At 38.3% G+C, this 21,771-nt stretch overlaps 1 protein-coding gene across 1 annotated transcript; it reads right to left on the reverse strand.

Moving 5' to 3' along the window:
* Positions 1-3,048: 3,048 nt before the first annotated feature.
* Positions 3,049-5,019, reverse strand: LOC103946756 (3,5-dihydroxybiphenyl synthase). Its single transcript, XM_009357544.3, has 2 exons — positions 4,790-5,019; positions 3,049-4,395 (listed from the first exon to the last, which is right to left on the reverse strand). Exons 1-2 carry the CDS (start codon positions 4,956-4,958, stop codon positions 3,392-3,394), a joined length of 1,173 nt encoding a protein of 390 aa, XP_009355819.2. The 5' UTR covers positions 4,959-5,019; the 3' UTR covers positions 3,049-3,391.
* Positions 5,020-21,771: the final 16,752 nt, after the last annotated feature.

The following is a 21,771-nucleotide window of genomic DNA, read 5'->3' on the forward strand; positions in this document are numbered from 1 at the left end:
GTTGTGGTCTTTAGTTTGAAATGTCTGATTTTGATTTTCTTTTTCAAAGGCCTTTCTCGGTGGCTTACTCTTTTTATTTTTTATTTTTTTATTTCTTCATTTCAGTCAAGCGGCGAAGCAATTTTTGGTTCTGATGCAAAAGTAGTGGCTGTACTAAAACTTCCAGCACGTTTTGAAATAATTAAACAAAGACTTTCATGTACATTTGACAAAAAAACATTCATATGTAATGTACACCAATTCTTCAAATTGTTAGCCAGATGAATGTACTGTGGACAACAACGGGCAAATATGGCTATCTCTCTTCTAGTCTGCTTAGTCAAAAGCATCATATTCTTTTCTTGTATGATACAAATTTAATAATTGATCAAACAAAACAAACAATTTGCTTCGCAAGTCATGACCACCAACCCCAATCTCATTGAAAGGCAGAGTCATGCATAAAGAAAAAATAAATAGAAGAGAACATATACGCAAAAGTTTAAGAAGAAAAATTGTTAAAATATTCCTTGTTAAATAGAGGCCCGGTCTTAGGATTTTTTTTTGACCTCGAGCAACACAAGAAAAAATTTACATATGTTGTGAAACTAATTAAAAAAGTGGGTGAGAGAGAGGGAATGATAGAAAGAGAGAATGTTTTATGTGTATGAGAATCGTATTCATCTCTTTGTTTTTTACCTTTATTTATATTAATCATGATGATTTTTCTTGCTTTGCAAATAATACAAATTTATGAGAATTTGATGTAAAAATCCTACTGAGATTCTACTTTACGTTTACACAATCACATTCCTAATTAATAATTATGTTCATAACACTCCCCCTTAAGTGTTTACAACTTAAAAAGTTTTAGTCAAGATGTCAACGTTTACATAGGGGGTGCATATCAAAAGAAAAGTCTCACAAAAATCTTGCTAGGTAATACAATGGTCTAGAGTTGAAAAAACCATTGTATTACATAGGGGGTGCATATCAAAAGAAAAGTCTCACAAAAATCTTGCTAGGTAATACAATGGTCTAGAGTTGAAAAAAATAAGTTAATGCAAGATGTCAACGTTTCACATCTTCAGGATGACCATTAACGCACACAACGGTATGGACAACCAAGTGTAAGTGCCTCATCAAAACCTCATCAGGTTAACAAATACCCAATGGAAAAAAGTGCTCTTAATTGTAGGAAAAGATTACATTAAGATCATGAGAGTATACTTCAGGATACTCTCATTGAGTTTGACAAAACTCCCTAAGATAACTACCAATGATGCGAATCTGAAAGTTTACACAATCTAATTTCGAGAGCAAATATCTAAAAAGTAGAATTTGGCAATGACTTCGTGAATAGGTCGGCAAGATTGTCTTGGCATCAGATCTACTTAACTTTGTTATTTAGATGTTGTTCCTGATGAGTGAAGAAAAAACTTCGGAGCAATATGCTTGGTATTGTCGTCTTTGATGTATCCTTTATGTAATTAGTTGATATATGCAGCGTTGTCTTCATAACTCGTTGTAGGATCATCAACAATGGAAGAAAAACCACATGAGGTTCTTATGTGGTTAGTCACGCCCCTCAACTAAAAGCATTCACGCGATGCTTTGTGCAGAGCATGAATCTCAATGTGATTTGAAGATGCAATAACTAACTCTTGTTCAGTTAATCTCCAAGATATTGTGGTATCTCCAATGGTAAAAACATAACCTGCTTGAGAATGTGTCTTATACGAGTCAGATAAATAACCAATGTCAGCATAGCCAACAAGGATGGCAAACATCATTTCAAGGATGAGGGAGGTTGGATGATCGGCGATGTGTGGGGATAGAATAAACACATATCCGTTGTACCCTTAAGGTAACACATAATGTATTTAACTCATGTCTAGTGTCTATGTATGGGTACATTGTTGTATCTTGTCAAAAGATTAACAACAAATGAGATGTTCGGTCTAATGCATTCAGTCAAGTACAATAAAGCATTGTTTGCACTTAGGTAAGGAAATTTAGCCCATGAGAGTACTTGAAGGCTTCACTTTAACTTCATTAATGCAGTGCAACACCTTTTGGTTGTAGCTCAATTAGTGGACCAATAAACCATTCGAATAATGCTTTATCTCCAAACCAAGAAAATATCGAGTTTACCTAAAATCTTTCATCTCAAATTTTGGCTTTAGGTGTGTGACAATTTTCTCAAATTCTTAAGGAGTCCCAATGAGATCCATATCATCGACATAGACTGCAACAACTGCAAATCCGAAATATGACTCCTTAATGAATACGCAAGAGCATAACTTGTTATTCACACATCCTGACTAATCAAAAACTCACCAAGACGGTTATACCACATCCTTTTGGATTGATTTAATCCGAAAAGCGAACGTCTCAATCTAATAGAGAGTGTTATGTGGTCAGAAACTATTTAAGCCAGTCAATACAAAGTCCTTGATTGTAAATTAAGGGTATAGATGGAAAGATAAATATAGTTTTTTAAACATTAATTATTTAATTAGCGGAGTCCACATGTTAAAATTTGAATTGGGAATATAAGTAGAGAATGGTAAATGGGGAATGTAGCTAGCATTCATCTTATGAATTTTTGTTTTTTGTTACAATAAGACTAAGGACCTGCAAATGGAAGGACCAACTATTAGATTGTAAAAAGTGATAGTGATACAAATATATTGAACTCCTAAATAATGACACTTCTACTGTGAAATGGAAAATTTAAGTGAGATTTATAACCTAGTGGGTTCTACATTTAGTAAAATAGCATGGCTCTTACAGTTATTGAACTCACATTAATAACTAATAGTGTTATAAGTATCAAACTCAAACTATCTGTTTTTTATAAACTAGTGTGAAAGACCTTAATAAGACAAACCCTCAGTTCAAACATTATTCTTACAATAATGTATGCATATTTCGCATGAAACTCGAAACAAATACAAAACCATCTCTTATTATTTACATGAAAGATAACTTATTTTGAGATTTAAAAAAAAAAAAAAAAAACCCCTAAGTCTATATGAGAAATGAGGTTCTCTGAAAAATAATCCATAAAGCAAAAAACCATCTCGTATTATTTGGGGTTAATATTACACTTTGGAAGGGACAAAACCCCCAAGCAAAGCTACAGACATACTATTGACAAAAAATAAAAATAAAATAAGCAACAGACATACAACATGGGAAAAAAAAGGAAATAACAAAGCCCTCCAACTTTTATTGTTATGCATATGAATTAATTTTTTATTTTCCAGATGCATATTAATTAATTAGTCCCAATATAGTCTAATCATCTGACAAGTAGGGGAGAAAACTCAGTCGGTGTATACACCCATTGTGTCATGCTCTCGCGCATACACAATTGGTGTATTCATAAATCGTTTCATGCAGGTTTTTAGCATGTAATAGATTCACTACGTAGTACAGCTGTCTCAACAGTGAGTCCTGGTCCGATTCCAATCACAACACCCCATTCCAAACCTTCACCAGTTGTGGATTTGCCTTCCTCAATCGACTTCTTTCTCATATCATCCAAAATAAAGTGCACAGATGGAGCTCCCATGTTACCATACTCACTCAACACATGCCTTGTTGCCCTAAGCTTCCCTTCCTTCAAACCCAATTGCTCCTCCACCTGGTCTACAATGGCCGGTCCACCAGGGTGCACACTGAAAAACAAGGAGTTCCAGTCCTTATTCTTTCCGTCAACTTTTTCAAAAGTTTTAGTCAGAAAATCCACAACATTTCCACCAACAAATTTGGGGACTTCTCCTGATAGATAATAAGTAAACCCCATTTCACGAATGTTGGCCACCACACCATGCTCTGAGTTAGGTATGATTGTCTGCCTGCATGCCACGATTTCAAACAGTGGCCTCTCAATTTTAGGCTCTGGATTGGCCCCAACTATCACAGCAGATGCTCCGTCAGCAAAAAGAGCTTGGCCCACCAGTATGTCCAAGTGGGTGTCAGTGAGTCCGTGGAAGAAAACGGTTGTGATCTCAGCGCACACCACAAGGACTCGTGCACCTTCGTTGTTCTCTGCGAAGTCCTTGGCTAGGCGGAGGACAGTTGCACCAGCATAGCAACCAGCTTCGTAGATCATGGTTCTAGTGACAGATGGGTTAAGGCCGAGGAGCTTGACCAATTGGAAGTCGGCACCTGGCATGTCAACACAGGAAGCTGTGCAAAAGATGAGGTGGGTGATCTTTGAGATAGGTTGGCCCCACTCTTTGATGGCTTTCAGTGCTGCTTGTTGCCCTAGCTTTGGGACCTCAGGGTTCAACATGTCTTGGCGCACATCGAGTGATGGGGCACCATAGGTATATATGCTTGGGTTAGCCTTTAGAATCTCCTCTGTTAGATGTAAGTAACGTTTTCTTGTTCTTGATTTCTCACCTGTTAATTAGTAAATAAGTTAGGATATATTTTATATCCTTATCCCTATGCATCAAATAATACAATGTCACTTGAAAAAAAAAAAACCTTATACATGGCATCGTATTATTGGATCAGAATGTCACAATTTCTTGTACAAAATACATATATATATATATATTTAGTTAAATATGTCTAGAATGACTATTTTCTTGTGATAATAACAATACATATTTTGAAATGAACAGGCACGTTGGGTTTGGGATGTGATTCACTCTAACCTCATAGTATGATAGAGTTAGAGTACTTACAACTCAAGATCAAAGTCAATTCATTGAGAGGTAAAATATCTTTCATATGATTTCATGCATGATATGTTTTATTAGTATGTATTACTTGTAAAAAAAATACTTACAAATGCGATCAAATTTCTCTCTTAAATCTGTCCTGTGCTCATTTTTGGTGACTCGAAACAAGAAATCAGGATAGTCTTTTTGGTAGTAGACGTTTGGTGGATTTGCAGTGCCAATGGCTAGGATTTTGGCATGTTGAGGCTCTCCATGATTCTTAACCAAGGGCGCCATTGGGCTAGTTGAAGAGCAGATATAGAGTAGGGATTTGCTGAAACTTGGAAGAGAGGGGGAGTCGAAAGGTTTCAATAAAATGAATGGCACTACCCCTTTCCTTTTATAGCAATCAGAGATGCTACTAACTTGTGGAATCTTCAAAGTTTAGGATATTTTAATGCACATATATTTTCACACCAAAGGCTGCGGAACATACATGAAATTTTGAAAGGTTGAATATATCTCCGCCAATTTTGTGCTAGATAAAATTTAAACTTTCTCAAAAGTGAGATTCTTCATATACTATATGTTATTTTATGTTTTTTGCATAATGTTTTATAGTGTGGCATGTGAATTAACATTCAATTTTAAGGTAATAGAGAGTTCATAAACAATCTCACCTTGAAAGAGTTTCATTTTGAAAGAGTCTCCTTATCATTTCGCTTTGCAATCTTTAAAGAGTACGGAGACCATTTTATTTTGATCACCTTTACATGATTTGGGAGATGACATGTAAATGCCACATCACTAAATTTAATGAGTTAACACTTTAGTTTATATTTTATTTTAATTAACATGATTTATTCTAAAAAATAATTTAGAGAGTCTTCTGCTTCTCATCCCCAACCCTTTAGCCACCAACCCCGATCCCACGAACCCAAGTACCAGGAAATGACATTGTGCCAAATCGAGGGATTGTAAGAGAGAGGGAGAGAGTCGTCGCCGGCAAGTGGTGACACCAGAGACAGAGGGGATGAGGAAGGCGGCTGATGGGTTGGTGTTGGCCAATGTGGTTGGGAGTACATCGTTGACCGCGGGAAGGTGGGTTGCTAGGGTTTTCTCCATGCTTTGTTTAGAAATTACAATTTAATTAAAAGATTAAAAAATTATATGTATATATATACACACACACAGAGAACAAACGATATTATCTACACTAAAAGAGTAAGAGCGTGGGTTAAATCTTATAATGGGCTAGCGAAATGTGGTTCAAACTAAAATAACTTGCCATGCCACATAATTATGGTCTAAAAAGATGGTATTCCTAGCATTTTCCATCTTGAAAAGAATGTAGTCCTCCATCAACTCATAATGAAGCACATCTCTATCTTTGAGCAAACTTATTCACGACAATAAGTAATTGCCTATTGATGATTGTACTAAATACTTATAAGTATTGTAGCCTCTCATCCTTTCTCTCCCCTATTTAACTCGCAACGTTTCAATTATCTAATTTCGTGCAAAAAAAAAAAAAAAAGTTTCAACTAAAATATAGTGAAATGCTTTCCTCCACCCACCCTTAAAGTAAACATATCATTGCATTTTTTTTTAAAAAAAGTAGTAAAATACTCTCTTCCATTCACCTCATAAGTAAATACATCGTTCCATCCAAAAAAATAATATAGTGAAATACATATTATTGTAATTGAATTTAAGATAAAAGAGTATCTTGTTGAATTGTATATGTTTATAAATAAATATGACAAATATATAAATATGATAATACAACTACAATGTACTAAGGAACTAGGAAGGCATCTTCTTACTTATTCCATTTTAATGTAATATTTTAATTTTAAACATACAATCTTAGAGAAGTTTAGGTTTTGGACTACAACAGCAACAAATTGTCGATCCACAATAACAATTTTTGGGTCTGGGATACATATAAAAAATGATTAGTGGTACTCCTAACCCTTCCCAGGGTAGCTGGATTGGTGAAGTGCATGTGGTTGGAAAAATGAGTTAAAAATTATTAAACTAGGTTAGTATTTTCTTCGGTGATGATAATCCTATGTACATATGGAAAATGAATAGTCGTACTCCTAACTCTTTCTAGGGTCAGCTGGATTGGTGAAGTGAAAACGGTTGGAAAATTGAGTTAAGAATGATTAAACGAGGTTAATGTTTTAATTCTATCGACAATGATAAAGCAATTAAACACACAAAATAGTTTTAATCGGATATTAAATTATATGGTACCCAAAATAACATTGACGAAGTAAAAAATAAGTACCAACATGTGACGTGACTATTTCACTTGATGTTATTATTTTGATCAATTCATAACTTGTAGATTGATGTTACTATTTTGCTTAAATCATCACACGCATTTTTTTTTAAAGCCTAGAAGTTGGATATATTAATCATGCCGTTTATTCTTACTATAACATGTAGGATTGATACACCGCTGATTTGTTATCTCAATAGCCACAAAAATTTCTCCGCCAACCAAATATTAAACACGTCAAGCAGTGGACAGTTTCTCTATACACACCACGACAGCACAAATTGCACTCTCCACCTCACAATATGATTTCATAGTCCGCTATCATATGTATCTTACTTTGACTTATTCATCCACCGTTTGTTTCACTACATGCATTGCATGCATATAAGATAACATCTCTTTTATGTCGGCATAAAATAACGTAGTTCTGATAACGTAAAGCATCTCACTAGGTTAATTTTATAATTTATATAAATAGTATACCTATCTAAGTGCTTGCCATTCTTGGAAGTTGCCATTTTTGAAAAACACGACAACAAAGAATATCAAAACCAATTGTAGGTACAGTGAATCCATATTGAAAATGGTAGAGTAAACGTGCTGCCACTATATTTCTCTTATCATATTGTTATGGTCTTTAGCTTAAAATGTCCCATTTTTATTTTCTTTTTCAACGGTCTTTCACGGTGGCTTACTCTTTTTTTTTTCTTTATTTCAGTCCATGTGAGACTTTAAAGAGTTTTCACGGTGGCTTACTGTTCTTCAGGTTCTTCAAAGTAGGTTTTAAGAATTATAATTTTTTTTAGTAGGGTACTAAACATGCTTTAAAAGTTTTACTAATCTTTTGTGTGAGTTTACAAATTAATTACTGTGCATTTTTGCTCACCACTTCAAGTGGTGGTAATGCTCATTACTCTATTTATCATTGTTGGATGAGTTTAAATTTTGAGAATTGTGTTAATTTATTCACTATACGGATCTCAAAATTTAAACTTTTCTAATGCTGGTAAATAAGGTGGTGAACAAAAATATTCCCCTTTTTTGTCACCACCCTAAAGTGGTGGTAATGCTCACCCCCTACTTATTACTATTAGATGAGTTTAAATTTTGAGATTTATGTCTATCTACTACACAAATCTTGATTTTTTTAGCACAACGATATATTTTACGCTAAAGGGAAGGGGAGTTCGGCTAAGCCACACAATGGGCAACCTAATATTGTATCAAATTCGTCATCCATGAGATCCGAACCTAAGACTTCTCAATTACAAGTGAAGAGGAATACACTAGTAGAAAAAACAGCTTGCGCGACGAAAAATATTTCGTCGCACAAGATGTACTTGCGCAACGGAAAAACAAATTTGTCATGCAAAAAAGAGAGGATAGGGAAAAAAAATTGTGCGACAAATATTTTTGTCGCGCAAAATTAGAAAGAAAACGTGAGGTAGTTTTTTTTGGCACGAAAAACTTGTCCGCCGAAAAGTGGGCCTTTGCGCGACCAATTATTCGTTGTGCAAGTTCCTGTCAATTTTGACCACAAAGGTCCAAATTTTCCTATAAATATGTGCTTCTGTTGCACTTTTTCTTCACAATTCTGTTCTTCTTTCGTGCTAGGATGGCGGATAAACGCAAGGATGAGAGTTTGTACGACGCCAACCCGCATGATTTAAGAGACCATTTTGAGTTTTCGCATGCGATTGTTGTAGCCATGCGGAATAATTATCCCACTGCTGAGTGACGTTCTTGGGAAGATGTGCCTAGGAATGTGAAGAAGGCTGTGATGGATGAACTATTAGTAAGTATATTGTTGATAGATCAATAATTAAGTTTGTGATATTTTTAGTTATATGTTGGAATTAATTACTTGCATATATGTGTAACAGTGTAAGTATACTCTTGATGATGATATGAATGAACAGTTGATGAAGTTGATGGACAATGCATTGGATGAATGTTACAATTGGTGGTGTTATGAAGTCTTGTAAAATGGACCAGGACCATACAAATAATAGTTTTAAATTTATGTTTTGTATGACAATTGACACACCCCGACCGAGATCAGGGCAAGCTGGCCGTCACGTGGAAGTGACGTAGCCATATGCACGGTGCGGAAGCTAATAAAATAGTAAAGTACATAGTACGAATGAATAAAAACTAGCATACAATAGGTAATAAAAACAAGTGCTAGCGTAAGTGAGACATAAGTTCAGAGCAATAAGCCTACAACAGTCTAAATGAAAAATGACGAGACAACAGTACACCCGAAGGTGGCCCTACGCAGGTGATCGTCTGTCAGAAATGCCGGGAAAGCCCTCTGGGAAACCACCGAACCTGCTAGACAACTAGAACCTGGAGGGGCGCAAAACAAAAGTGTGAGTGGGCAAAAACAAAGCTTTTCTAAAACCATTTTAACAAATAAGTTCTAACCCCTCGTTGTAAAACCTGTATACTTCCCAGAAAATAAACATATGTACATATATAGATATGCTAATCATGCTTAAGAATATGCCATGTCGGAACCTCAGAATGAAATGCAAGTGCTCAGGTATAAATCATATCAATAACATATAATCTAGCAACCGGAGTCACCCAACGTGACCTGTACGGCTACATCTAGAGCTCAAATCTCAATATCAATAACTAAACCTGCCCACGAGTCGGAACCACCTAAAGTGGTCTGTACGACAGGCCTGGGTGTAATACATATAAACGCTCTAGTGCTGCGATCACGTGAAGGCTATGCGAATGATTGCGGGTCACCTACGAGTCGGAACCACCTAAAGTGGTCTGTACGACAGGACTGTGCACCTAACTTGGATCCAACCTGAGCGTGTGGTGCGGGAGGTGAACAACACGTGAAGGACTGTGCCCTACTCTGGGCGGGAGCACTAACACCGGGGTGCAGGTTATGAGCTCTCTAAGCATCTCGAATCACTACTAAATGTAAACATAAATAACACTTACCTGGCACTTACCTGTGCGCCCGCAGCACCCAATATGCATATGTATATATATATATATATATATATATATACACCACTAATAATGCAACTAACGATGCATAAATAACGATAATCTAATGCATGGCATACGGCAAATGATAATTCAAATCAATTTCTGGGAAAATATAAGTATATAGGTATGTACGGAAAACCAAAAGCCCACTCACTGGTAAGTGGAAGAGTCGTAACCCCCCTGCCTCGAGCGACCACACTCGTCCTCTGGATATGTCTCACCTGAACATTCAACCTAACTCCGGCCAACTTCGAAACTAGTGTTCCCGACGTCCAAATCCTTCAAACGAACCACCCCGAGCCTCCTAGGGACCTCACCAAGCTACCTAAAAATGGTATAGTTGGACTCCTACAAGCCTCACGAGCTCGAATATGGTCTTAGTTTCTTCGATCTGTGGAGGTTTGATAGGTTTGTGGGCGTGTCCGTACGCTTTCAAAGGAAATGGAAGGAATGGGGACTCGGGACAGTGCAGGAAACGGGAGGAAAAAGGCTATGGGGTGTGGGAAGGTGTGTGTGGCTCCCTACATGCCAACCAAAATAAAAAACAACAAATAAACGTAAAGAAATCGAACTAGGGGCAATCTTGTCTTTTCACATGTACGTTATAATATTTCTAGGACGGGCCGTCACAACCTACCCACCTTATTAGAATTTCGTCCTAAAATTCAAAACAACCAAACAACAACCCCTAGCGATCAAAGAACAACCGAGGATACAAATCCCTCATCCGATCTTCCGTTTCCCACGTAGCTTCCTCCACGGAATGATTTCTCCACAAAACTTTCACCAACCCCACTGTCTTGTTTCTCAGAACTTTTTCCTTCCAATCTAGTATCGTCACTAGTTCCTCGTCATAAGTCAAATCTGGATTGATTTCCAAAGGTTGAGGAGGTATCACGTGAGACGGATCAGCAACATAATGTCGAAGCATGGACACGTGAAAAACGTTATGTACTCTAGCCAACTCCGGAGGCAACTCCAACCTGTAAGCTACCTCACCAACTAGTTCTGTGACCATGTATGGTCCAATGTACCTGGGACTCAACTTGCCTTTCTTTCCAAACCGCACAACACCTCTCCACGGTGAAAGCTTCAGAAATACCCAATCTCCGACCTCATACGCTATATCCGTAGCATGCCGATCTGCTAAACTCTTCTGCCTGTCCTGGGCTGCTTTCAGGTTAGACTTAATTACCTGAACATTCTGAGTAGTCTCCTCAACAATCTCCGGACCCACTAAGACTCTTTCTTCAACCTCTGAGCAACACAACGGCGTGCGACAAGCTCTACCATATAATGCCTCAAATGACGCCATGCCAATACTCGAATGAAAGCTGTTATTGTAGGCAAATTCCATCAAATCTAATCGCTGGTGCCAAGCATCACCAAACTGTAACACCGAAGTTCGCAACATATCCTCCAAAGTCTGAATAGTTCTCTTTGACTGTCCGTTTGTCTGAGGATGATACGTCGTACTATAAAGTAGCCTCGTACCCAAAGTTTCCTGAAATGCTACCCAAAACTTAGATGTAAATCGTGGATCACGATCCGAGACAACACTCATAGGGACCCCATGGTACTTCACAATCTTCGAGATGAACAACTCCGCTAATCGGCCCAAAGAATACTTCTCCCTCACTGGAATGAAATGTGCTGACTTGGTAAGCCGATCAACGATCACCCAAATGCCGTCAAAACCATTATGTGTACGCGGGAGCTTGTACACAAAATCCATGGTAATATTTTCCCATTTCCACTCTGGAACGGGAAGCAGCTGCAACAATCCAAACGACTTCTTCCTTTCCGCTTTAACCTGCTGACAAACAGCACACCTACTCATATACTCAGCTATCTCCCTATTCATACCCGGCCAATAATAAAATGGTCGAATGGTATGATACATTTTAGTAGCTCCTGGATGCATGGCATAAGCCGAGATATGTGCTTCATCGAGAATTTCTTTCTTTAAATCCAAATTATTAGGCACAAACATCCTACCCTCTTGCATTAGCATGCCATCCGAATCACGAACTCTGAGGTCTCTCTTCCTCCCTCGATCTCGAGCTTGAATTAATTCTTGAGTCTCCCTATTAGCTACCTGAGCTTCACGTACCTGATCAACTAAAATTGGCCTAACTTGAAAATTAGCAAGTAAAGCCATATCTCTCTCTTCTGCTTCTAACCTCACTCCCGTAGAATGCAAGTCCGCCAAAAGAGGAATACGACTCTCATACAACGCATTAATATGGCCCTGAGACTTCCTGCTAAGTGCATCAGCAACTACATTTGCACGACCAGGGTGATAATCAATCGTACAGTCATAATCGCTGAGCAACTCCATCCACCTTCGTTGACGAAGATTAAGTTCATTCTGAGTAAAAAGATATTGAAGACTCTTGTGATCTGTAAAGATCCTACATTTCTCTCCATAAAGGTAGTGTCTCCACAACTTCAACGCAAAGATAATAGCGGCCAACTCCAAATCATGTGTAGGGTAATTCAACTCATGAGGTTTCAACTGTCATGAAGCATAATCAATCACCCTACCATGCTGCATTAACACACATCCGAGACCATTCAAAGAAGCATCACTATAAACCTCGAAATCACCACTATCGTCCGGGAGTGCCAAAACAGGTGCATGAGTGAGACAATACTTCAACTGCTGGAAACTCCGCTCACACTTATCATCCCACTCAAATTTAACATCCTTCCTCGTTAACTTCGTCAGTGGTAAAGCAATCACAGAAAAATCCTTAACAAACCGTCGATAATACCCCTCTAAACCAAGGAAACTCCTCACCTCAGTGACGGTTCGCGGTTGCTCCCATTTCTCCACAGCTGCCACCTTCTGAGGGTCCACTAAAATACCTTGAGCAGAAATGACGTGCCCTAAAAACTCAACTTGGTCTAACCAAAACTGGCACTTGCTAAACTTAGCATACAATTGGTGTTCCCTCAACCTCTTCAACACCAAAGTAAGATGTCGAACATGCTTCGCTTTAGACTTAAAATACACTAGAATGTCGTCGATGAAAACAATAACAAACCTATCCAAATATGGCTGGAATACCCGGTTCATCAAATCTATAAAAGCAGCTGGTGCGTTCGTCAACCCAAATGGCATAACCAGAAACTCGTAATGACCATAATGAGTCCTGAACGCCGTCTTAGGAATGTCATCCCTACTAATCTTCTGCTGATAATATCCAGACCTCAAGTCAATCTTGGAGAATACACAAGCACCTCGAAGCTGATCAAATAAATAATTGATATGTGGCAACGGATAGCGGTTTTTAATCGTCACCCGATTCAATTGCCTGTAATCAATACATAGCCTCAAAGTTCCGTCTTTCTTTCTCACAAACAATATTGGAGCTCCCCACGGTGAAGTACTAGGCTGAATGAAACCCTTATGCACTAATTCCTGCAACTGAACTTTCAATTCCCTTAACTCAGCGGGTGCCATATGATAAGGAGTCAAGGAAATAGGATTAGTACCTGGAAGCAACTCAATGGTAAACTCCATGTCTCGATCTGGTGGTAGACCAGGTAAATCCTCAGGAAAAACATCGGGAAAGTGTTTGACTACTGTCACATCCTCAACTTTACTAGGAACGGCCTCATCCAACACCACATGAGCTAAGTACCCCTGACAACCTTTAGACAACAACCTTTTCGCTCGCACAGCCGAAATAACGCCATGTCTCACCCCACTCTGCTCACCCACAAAAGTAACCACAGGCAGTCTAGGACGATGAAACGTAACTATTTTCCCGTAATAATCAATATTGGCACGATAGAAATGCAACCAATCCGTGCCCAAAATCACATCAAAATCAACAATATCCAACAGGATAAGGTCAGCTGGCATGACAACATTCTCCACTATCACTGGACACCCTGGGTACACACGATCTACAATACATCTCTCCCCTCTAGGCATAGCGAACTCTAAATCATACCCTAGAGGTGTGGGGCGAGGTTGCGTCATTTGAGCAAATGTATGAGAAATCACAGAATGTGTAGCACCACAATCAATTAATACTCTAGCAAAATAACCAAGGATATTTAACGTACTCATGATCAAATCTGGATTGTTCTGAGCGTCCTATAGAGAAATATTATGAATACGCCCCTGGGTCTGCTGTCGTCCACCACGACCTCTGCTCGTCTGACCACCACGACTCTGAGTACCACGCCCCTAACTGGGCTGACCAGACTGCCTCGAAGACCTTGCACTGCTTGAAGCAATCTCTCCCTGCTGGAACTATCCTCTCTGAAACCACTGAGAACCGTCTGCTGAAACTGGAGGATACGGCATATAACCACCGGGGATACTGATACTGTCCCGGGGCATAAGGAATAGCATCACCCTGATAGTGATAGGCACCACCTCGACCTGCCTGCCCATAACTACCCAAACCCTGAATCTGCTGAATCGGCGCAGGTGGTGGCAAGAAAGTCTGCTACGGCTTCTGCTGCTGACTCTGGGGACAATTCGCAGCCCGATGTCCCATCTGCCCACAAGTAAAACAACCATTGCTGCCACGCCTACACTCACCAAAGTGTCGATTATTACACCTGCGGCAAAGTGGGGCCCTACCTCTGCCACTATCACCCTGTCTCTGGCCTCTAGCACCACCAGTAAACCTACCTCCACGTCCCTGACCAGTGGCGCTGAAACCACTACTAGAAGAGCTAGAACTAGTACCATCCCTCTTGAAATTCTGAGTCCGACGAGGCCCGAGCGACGCTTGACCTTTACCCTTATCATTTTTCTTCTGATTACCATCCTTCTCTTCCTCATCACTCTCGCTTGACATATTTTCTGAATCCTTAACCCTATGTAAAATCTCATAAAAGTCCTGGTAAGTATTACAATGAGTAGTGGTCGCCATCGAACGCTATTTCTTCTTAGTGCCTAAGCGAAAACGACGAAGCATCTCCGCCGGATTACCAGTAATCTCAGGATGATAACGAGACAAATCTGTGAACTTCCGATAGTACTCATTCGCTGTCAGCTTCCTCTGTCCCAACTCAGTAAATTCCTTCTTTTTACGATCAATGTACTCAGGGGGCACAAACTTTCTCTTGAACAAATCAATGAACACATCCCAATCAGTCTTCTCAGCTGGAGTCAAACGATGAAGTTCCTGCTCCCACCAGGCTGCAGACTCCGTACCCAGAAACCACGATGTCGTCTTAAGCCATCTCTCAACAGGAAGGTTCCCCTGATTGTGTAACACACGAAAAGTCTTCTCAATGTGTTCTAACCATCGCTCTGCACCCTCGTGACCCTCATTACCTTCAAACTTATCCAACTTCAAATTATACATAGTCTCCAGAGGAGTCCTTTGGGGAGGGCGGATCGCCGACTGAATAGCTGTGGCAATAGCTTCCCCCAGCTGAGCAATATTGGGGAAACTAGGCTCAGCAAAGCGACGTGGTTCCCGACGAGGCGGCATAGTTCTGACAGAAGACATCAAAACAATTAGAATACTCACAAAAATACAGGACTGCCAAACCTAGGCTCTGATACCAAACTGACACACCCCAACCGAGATCAGGGCATGCTGGCCGTTACATAGAAGTGACGTAGCCACGTGCACGGTGCGGAAGCTAATAAAATAGTAAAGTACATAGTACGAATGAATAAAAACTAGCATATAATAGGTAATAAAAACAAGTGCTAGCGTAAGTGAGACATAAGTTCAGAGCAATAAGCCTACAACAGTCCAAATGAAAAATGACGAGACAACAGTACACCCGAAGGTGGCTCTATGCAGGTGATCGTCTGTCAGAAATGCTGGGAAAGCCCTCTGGGAAACCACCGAACCTGCTAGACAACTAGAACTTGGAGGGGCGCAAAACAAAAGCGTGAATGGGCAAAAAAAAAGCTTTTCTAAAACCATTTTAACAAATAAGTTCTAACCCCTTGCCGTAAAACCTGTATACTTCCCAGAAAATAAACATATGTACATATATAGATATGCCAATCATGCTCAAGAATATGCCATGTCGGAACCTCAGAATGAAATGCAAGTGCTCAGGTATAAATCATATCAATAACATATAATCTAGCAGCCGGAGTCACCCAACGTGACCTGTACGGCTGCATCTAGAGCTCAAATCTCAATATCAATAACTAAACCTGCCCACGAGTCAGAACCACCTAAAGTGGTATGTACGACAGGCCTGGGTGTAATACATATAAACGCTCTAGTGCTGCGATCACATGAAGGCTGTGCGAATGATCGCGGGTCACCTACGAGTCGGAACCACCTAAAGTGGTATGTACGACAGGACTGTGCACCTAACTTGGATCCAACCTGAGCGTGTGGTGCGGGAGGTGAACAACACGTGAAGGACTGTGCCCTACTCTGGGCGGGAGCACTAACACTGGGGTGCAGGTTATGAGCTCTCTAAGCATCTCGAATCACTACTAAATGTAAACATAAATAACACTTACCTGACACTTACCTGTGCGCCCGCAGCACCCAATATGCATATGTGTGTGTATATATATATACCACTAATAATGCAACTAACGATGCATAAATAACGATAATCTAATGCATGGCATACGGCAAATGATAATTCAAATTAATTTCTGGGAAAATATAAGTACATAGGTATGTACGGAAAACCAAAAGCCCACTCACTGGTAAGTGGAAGGGTCGTAACCCCCCTGCCTCGAGTGACCACGCTCGTCCTCGGGATACGTCTCACCTGAACATTCAACCCAACTCTGGCCAACTTCGAAACTAGTGTTCCCGACGTCTAAATCCTTCAAACGAACCACCCCGAGCCTCCTACGGACCTCACCAAGCTACCTGAAAATGGTATAGTTGGACTCCTACAAGCCTCACAAGCTCGAATATGGCCTTAGTTTCTTCGATCTGTGGAGGTTTGATAGGTTTGTAGGTGTGTCCGTACGATTTCAAAGGAAATGGAAGGAATGGGGACTCGGGACAGTGCAGGAAACGGGAGGAAAAAGGTTGTGGGGTGTGGGAAGGTGTGTGTGGCTCCCCACATGCCAACCAAAATAAAAAACAACAAATAAACGTAAAGAAATCGAACTAGGGGCAATCTTGTCTTTTCACATGTACGTTATAATATTTCTGGGACGGGCCGTCACAACAATATTTAAATTTAAGGTTTTATTTATTTATTTATTTATAAGTTCTGTATTTGGTCTTAATTAGGTTTCAATTCCTTTTGGGTTTCTTCATTGAGACCTAATGTAAGCACCCTATCCTCAGTTTATATGTGTTTTCAATCTTCAATGAATATCGTACTTATGCTGAAAATAATTCTATAGATTAAGGCATTAATTATTTATAGAATAAATATTTAAAGTACTAATTATTTATAGAATAATATTTTAGGTATTAATTATTTATAGAATAATATTTCTATTTATTGAATAAATATTTAAGGTATTAAATATTTTCTGAATATTTGTTTGTAATTATAAAGTATATCTATGTTTACATAAACTTTATAATTACAATTATTTCATTCGTCGCACAATATATTGAGCGACGCTACGTTCGTTGCTTAAGACAACTTTGCGCGACGAGAACATTTGTTTGTCGTGCAAAGCACGGGCAGACTGCGTTCAAACCTTTCCATTTATTGCGCATTTATGACACATTTTGAACAATAAAATGTGAGATTTACGCAACAAATCCTTTTGTCTCACAAAGGTGTCCTAGTGCTATATAAATACAGTTTTAGATCCCGAGTTTTTAAATTTTTATTTTTTCAAAAAGAATGGCTGATTCTGGAGAAGGTTCTGGCAAAAAGAAACTTGTATTGCGATTAGAGAGCTATCTATTGAAGCAAGTCCTGTACTTTGAAGGCAAAAATATGGTTGAGGTGCACGCTGAATTTAAGTATGACATTGGGAATTTGGTACGGAGGGATTATTCTGCCGAGTTTGAGTCTTGGAAAAATGTCCTTGAGGAGTTGAAGAAGTCTATGCTGGGAGAGTTATCGGTATCTTTGTGGTAAATAATGAACAATTATTTTTGTTAAAACGTAATATTGTTTAAATTACCAATTTATTGTTATGGAATTAATGTAGGTTCATTGGGATGTTGATGAAACTGATGAGAAGTAAAGGATTTATGTGGATGGGCTTTCTAAGCAGAGTTTCTGGTAGTGGAAGTCTGATGAGTTATGGGTGAGGGAGGATTGAAGTTGATGATAGTTGTTTTTTTTATTTTTTTATTTTTTTTTTTAAAAAGAAGATTTTGTGGACTTTACATTTAATTTAATGAATAAATATATGTTATGTGGATGAGTATTAATATTTACATTAATTATAATTTCTATTTGGGATAGTAAATTGGTTTTGTTAATTAATTTAATGTTTAATTAGGTTTGAGTTTTTGATTTATAATAAAATAAAATTTTATACATACAAATAAAAAAGAAAAACATAAAAAAAAATTAAAAAATATGCATTGCGCGGCGATACATTCTTTTGTCGCACGAAATCTTTCGTCCAAAACATCACTTTTTTATCTGGATTCAGCCATGTGCAGAGGAAACTGTAAAAAAAATTGCAAATTGTGCCTCTGCACTCATCCCTCCAATTTTGCTCAATCCGGCATCCGTCATTTCCATTTTCTCTCAATTTCATCATCTAATACTCTCTCCATTTAAGGATTAAACAGTTATTATATATATATATATATATATATATATTGTTTATTGTTGTCATCGTTCTGAACCTATTATTAAACTGTTGTGATCATTCTGTTGGATACAAATATTGTTTATGTTATTTTCAGGTTTTTGGAAAATGTTTTAATTATAGGGAGGTTATGCCGAAATTTTAGTACGATTTCTTATTAGTTTAGGGTCAACGTTAATTTTATATTTCTTTGCAGCCAAGAAAAACACCTGGGGACCTTGTTGCCAGTTGAAGATGGTGAAAATCACCCAGGTGACCAACATACGTATCACTATCGGATACAACGAGCGGCATTGGGCTGCACCAACGGCAGAGCAACATAGCGCATTGGCCCACGACATTGGTCATGTCGTTCGGACCTATTGCCCTATGCAATGGAAGTCTTGGAAGGTGATGCCAGGCGAGGTGAGGAACAAGGTGCACGCACAGTTGTCGGTAAGTATCTTACCTTGTAATTGTTTTTCCTTTGAATTTTATATATTTATATTACTTAACGTATGTAATTAATTTGTTACATTGCAGATGACCTATAATTTCGAGGACATCAACGACGATATGTTGGCGTATGTCAACATACTCTTCTTTGAACGGTACAAGCAATGGAAGAGCAACATGCACCAATATTTTGAGACATTTGATGATCCCTAGGTCGCTCTTGAAAAGGGTTGCCCGAAGGAGTTTGAGGGTCGGGAGGATAATTGGGCGTGGCTCTGCAGTCATTTTCAGGAGCCCGACTATGTGGTATTTTTTTATATTAAGTTTAAAATTATTATACGTTTCTTACTAATATTTAAATTTGAACTAATACATTTATTTTTTGTATAATAGAAGAAGGCGAAAGCTAACAAGAGCAATAGGGACAAGAAGACTCTTCTCCACCTTTCCAGTTCGAGGCCCTTCTCTTATAGGATGGAGGTGCGGTGGCGGGTAATAATAAAGTTTTTCATATTCAATTTTTAATATGTCATTAATATTTTTTTTTTCATACTAACATTTTTCTTCTCTTGTTCTATTTAGGGGGGGGGGGGTTCAAAATTCCCAAAGATTGATGTCTTTAGTGACGTTTATGTTCGACCTGGGAATAAGTTAGCCGAGTCCCTTCATGTAAGTATTCTTCAATTTTAATTATTATCTTACGCATTCAAGTTTCATGGTTATTATATGAGTGTTATAATTAATATTTGATGTTATATTACATAGGTGACGATGATGGAGAAGAGGCAATTGGTTCTTTAGGAGTCCGCTTACCAGCTTCCTCTCAAGACTTTACTCAAGTTTGTGGATCCCCCAGAGGATGTGGGATTTTAGATCCTTGCGGAGATTTTGGATTAGGCTCTCGAGCATAGGCCGGGGACATATTGTAGGGGGATGAGGAATGCCCGGCAGCGAGAACTTAGAGTCCCTTTATCATCGCAGTCAAACATTCGAGTGACAGCTTTGACAGCAAAGGTGGCAGACCTTAGGACTGAGCTCGCCTCGTATAGGAGCCAGATGTAAAAGATTATATAGGCCCTCATTCAGTCCAGCATTTGTCTCCTGGATCTTCGTCACCCGTCAACCTTTGAGCCCTTCCAACTAGAGCATGGTCACACTTCTGCCCCTTCGACGTCTGAGCCCGTTGACAACCTCAAGACCTTCCAGTTGCCTCTGCAAGACAACCACATAGATTACATTGCATTATTTTCTTAGTTTTTTACTTCCTTACTTTTTAAACATTTTTCTTGTATATAGTACATACATTTGTATTGATTTAAATATATGAATTTTCTCTTCATTACATTTTTACTTAAAATTTAATTTTATTACCAAAAAAAAAATGCAATTTATTTTTATTATAAAATAAAAAAAATAGAACGTAAAATTAAATTTTAAAAAAAATATTTTTGCACGACGAAAGCCTTCGTCTTGCAAAACTCAAATGACAAACTAGGTTTGGTTGTGCAGTAATAAATTGTCGTCACGCAAAGTTTAGATAGACGAATAATATTCATCCCACGTATGTTTCCTGGTATTTTATGCGACGAAAACATTCGTTTCTAAAAATTTTGTGCAGCGAAGGGTAAATCGTCGTGCGGTGTTCCTACAACCAATGATGTTTTTCACGATCTTTGCGCGAAGGATTCTGCGTGACGACGTTTCTGTCTCGCTGAAGTTTGTGCGACAGAAATACACTTTGCGCGATCAACTTTGGTTCGTCACGCAAATCTTAGTAGTGATACTACCAGACTATAGTACTAAGTGGCAACAGATCTCGAAATTTAAATTCATAAAACAATAAACATTACCATCACTTAAGAGTGGGGAGCAAAAACATTCCCAAATTAATTAATAGTGAACAGTAATTTCACCCTATTATACCACTTTTTTTTTATCAAGTTTTTTTGCAAAAATATTCTCCATTAGGGTTTATTTATTATTATTTGTAACGATATTATCTATACTAAGAGGGAGTGAGCTAAGCCTCACAATGGGCTAGCAATAATGTAGTTCAAATTCACCTACTGTCTAGTGGTATTCCTCTTCATTTGTAAGTGAGAGGTCTTAGGTTCAATTCTAGCCAAAGGCGAGTTTGAACTACATCATTGTTAGCTTATTGTTAGGCTAAGTCCACCCTGTCCCCTTTAGACCTAACCAATTTTAGGTTTCAAACTTACTTCAACTTGCTCCAACCATTGGGACAAAATATGAGTTTTAACCCAAAACTTACTTCTGGGGCAAGTTTAGCCCTAGATTCCCCCCAGGTTAGTAGGGCTGGCCCACCATATATGTCTATCTTTTTTTAGTTTTATATTAATTAATTCATTAAATCCAACGACTAAAATCTAATATGATCAAATCTAATGGCAAAAAAAAAAAAAAAGATCTAACGTCCAAATTTAAATCCAACGGCTAAAGTAATTAAAAAAAATCTTTTGTGTTTCATATTTTTTCATAGTGTTTCCACGAGTTTCATGATGTCGGTTTAATTATTTTTTTAATATTTATCGGAATCTAAATATTTTTAGGTTAAAATGTTCATAAACTTAAATTAGGATAGTCTACATAATTTTTTTTTTTCAAAAAAAAAAAGTTACTTTAAGAAAAAAAAAAACTATCAT

The sequence above is a fragment of a genome, unplaced genomic scaffold (assembly GCF_019419815.1).
Source record: "Pyrus x bretschneideri cultivar Hongxiangsu unplaced genomic scaffold, Pyrus_bretschneideri_v1 Contig1, whole genome shotgun sequence".
NCBI classification, from domain to species: domain Eukaryota; kingdom Viridiplantae; phylum Streptophyta; class Magnoliopsida; order Rosales; family Rosaceae; genus Pyrus; species Pyrus x bretschneideri.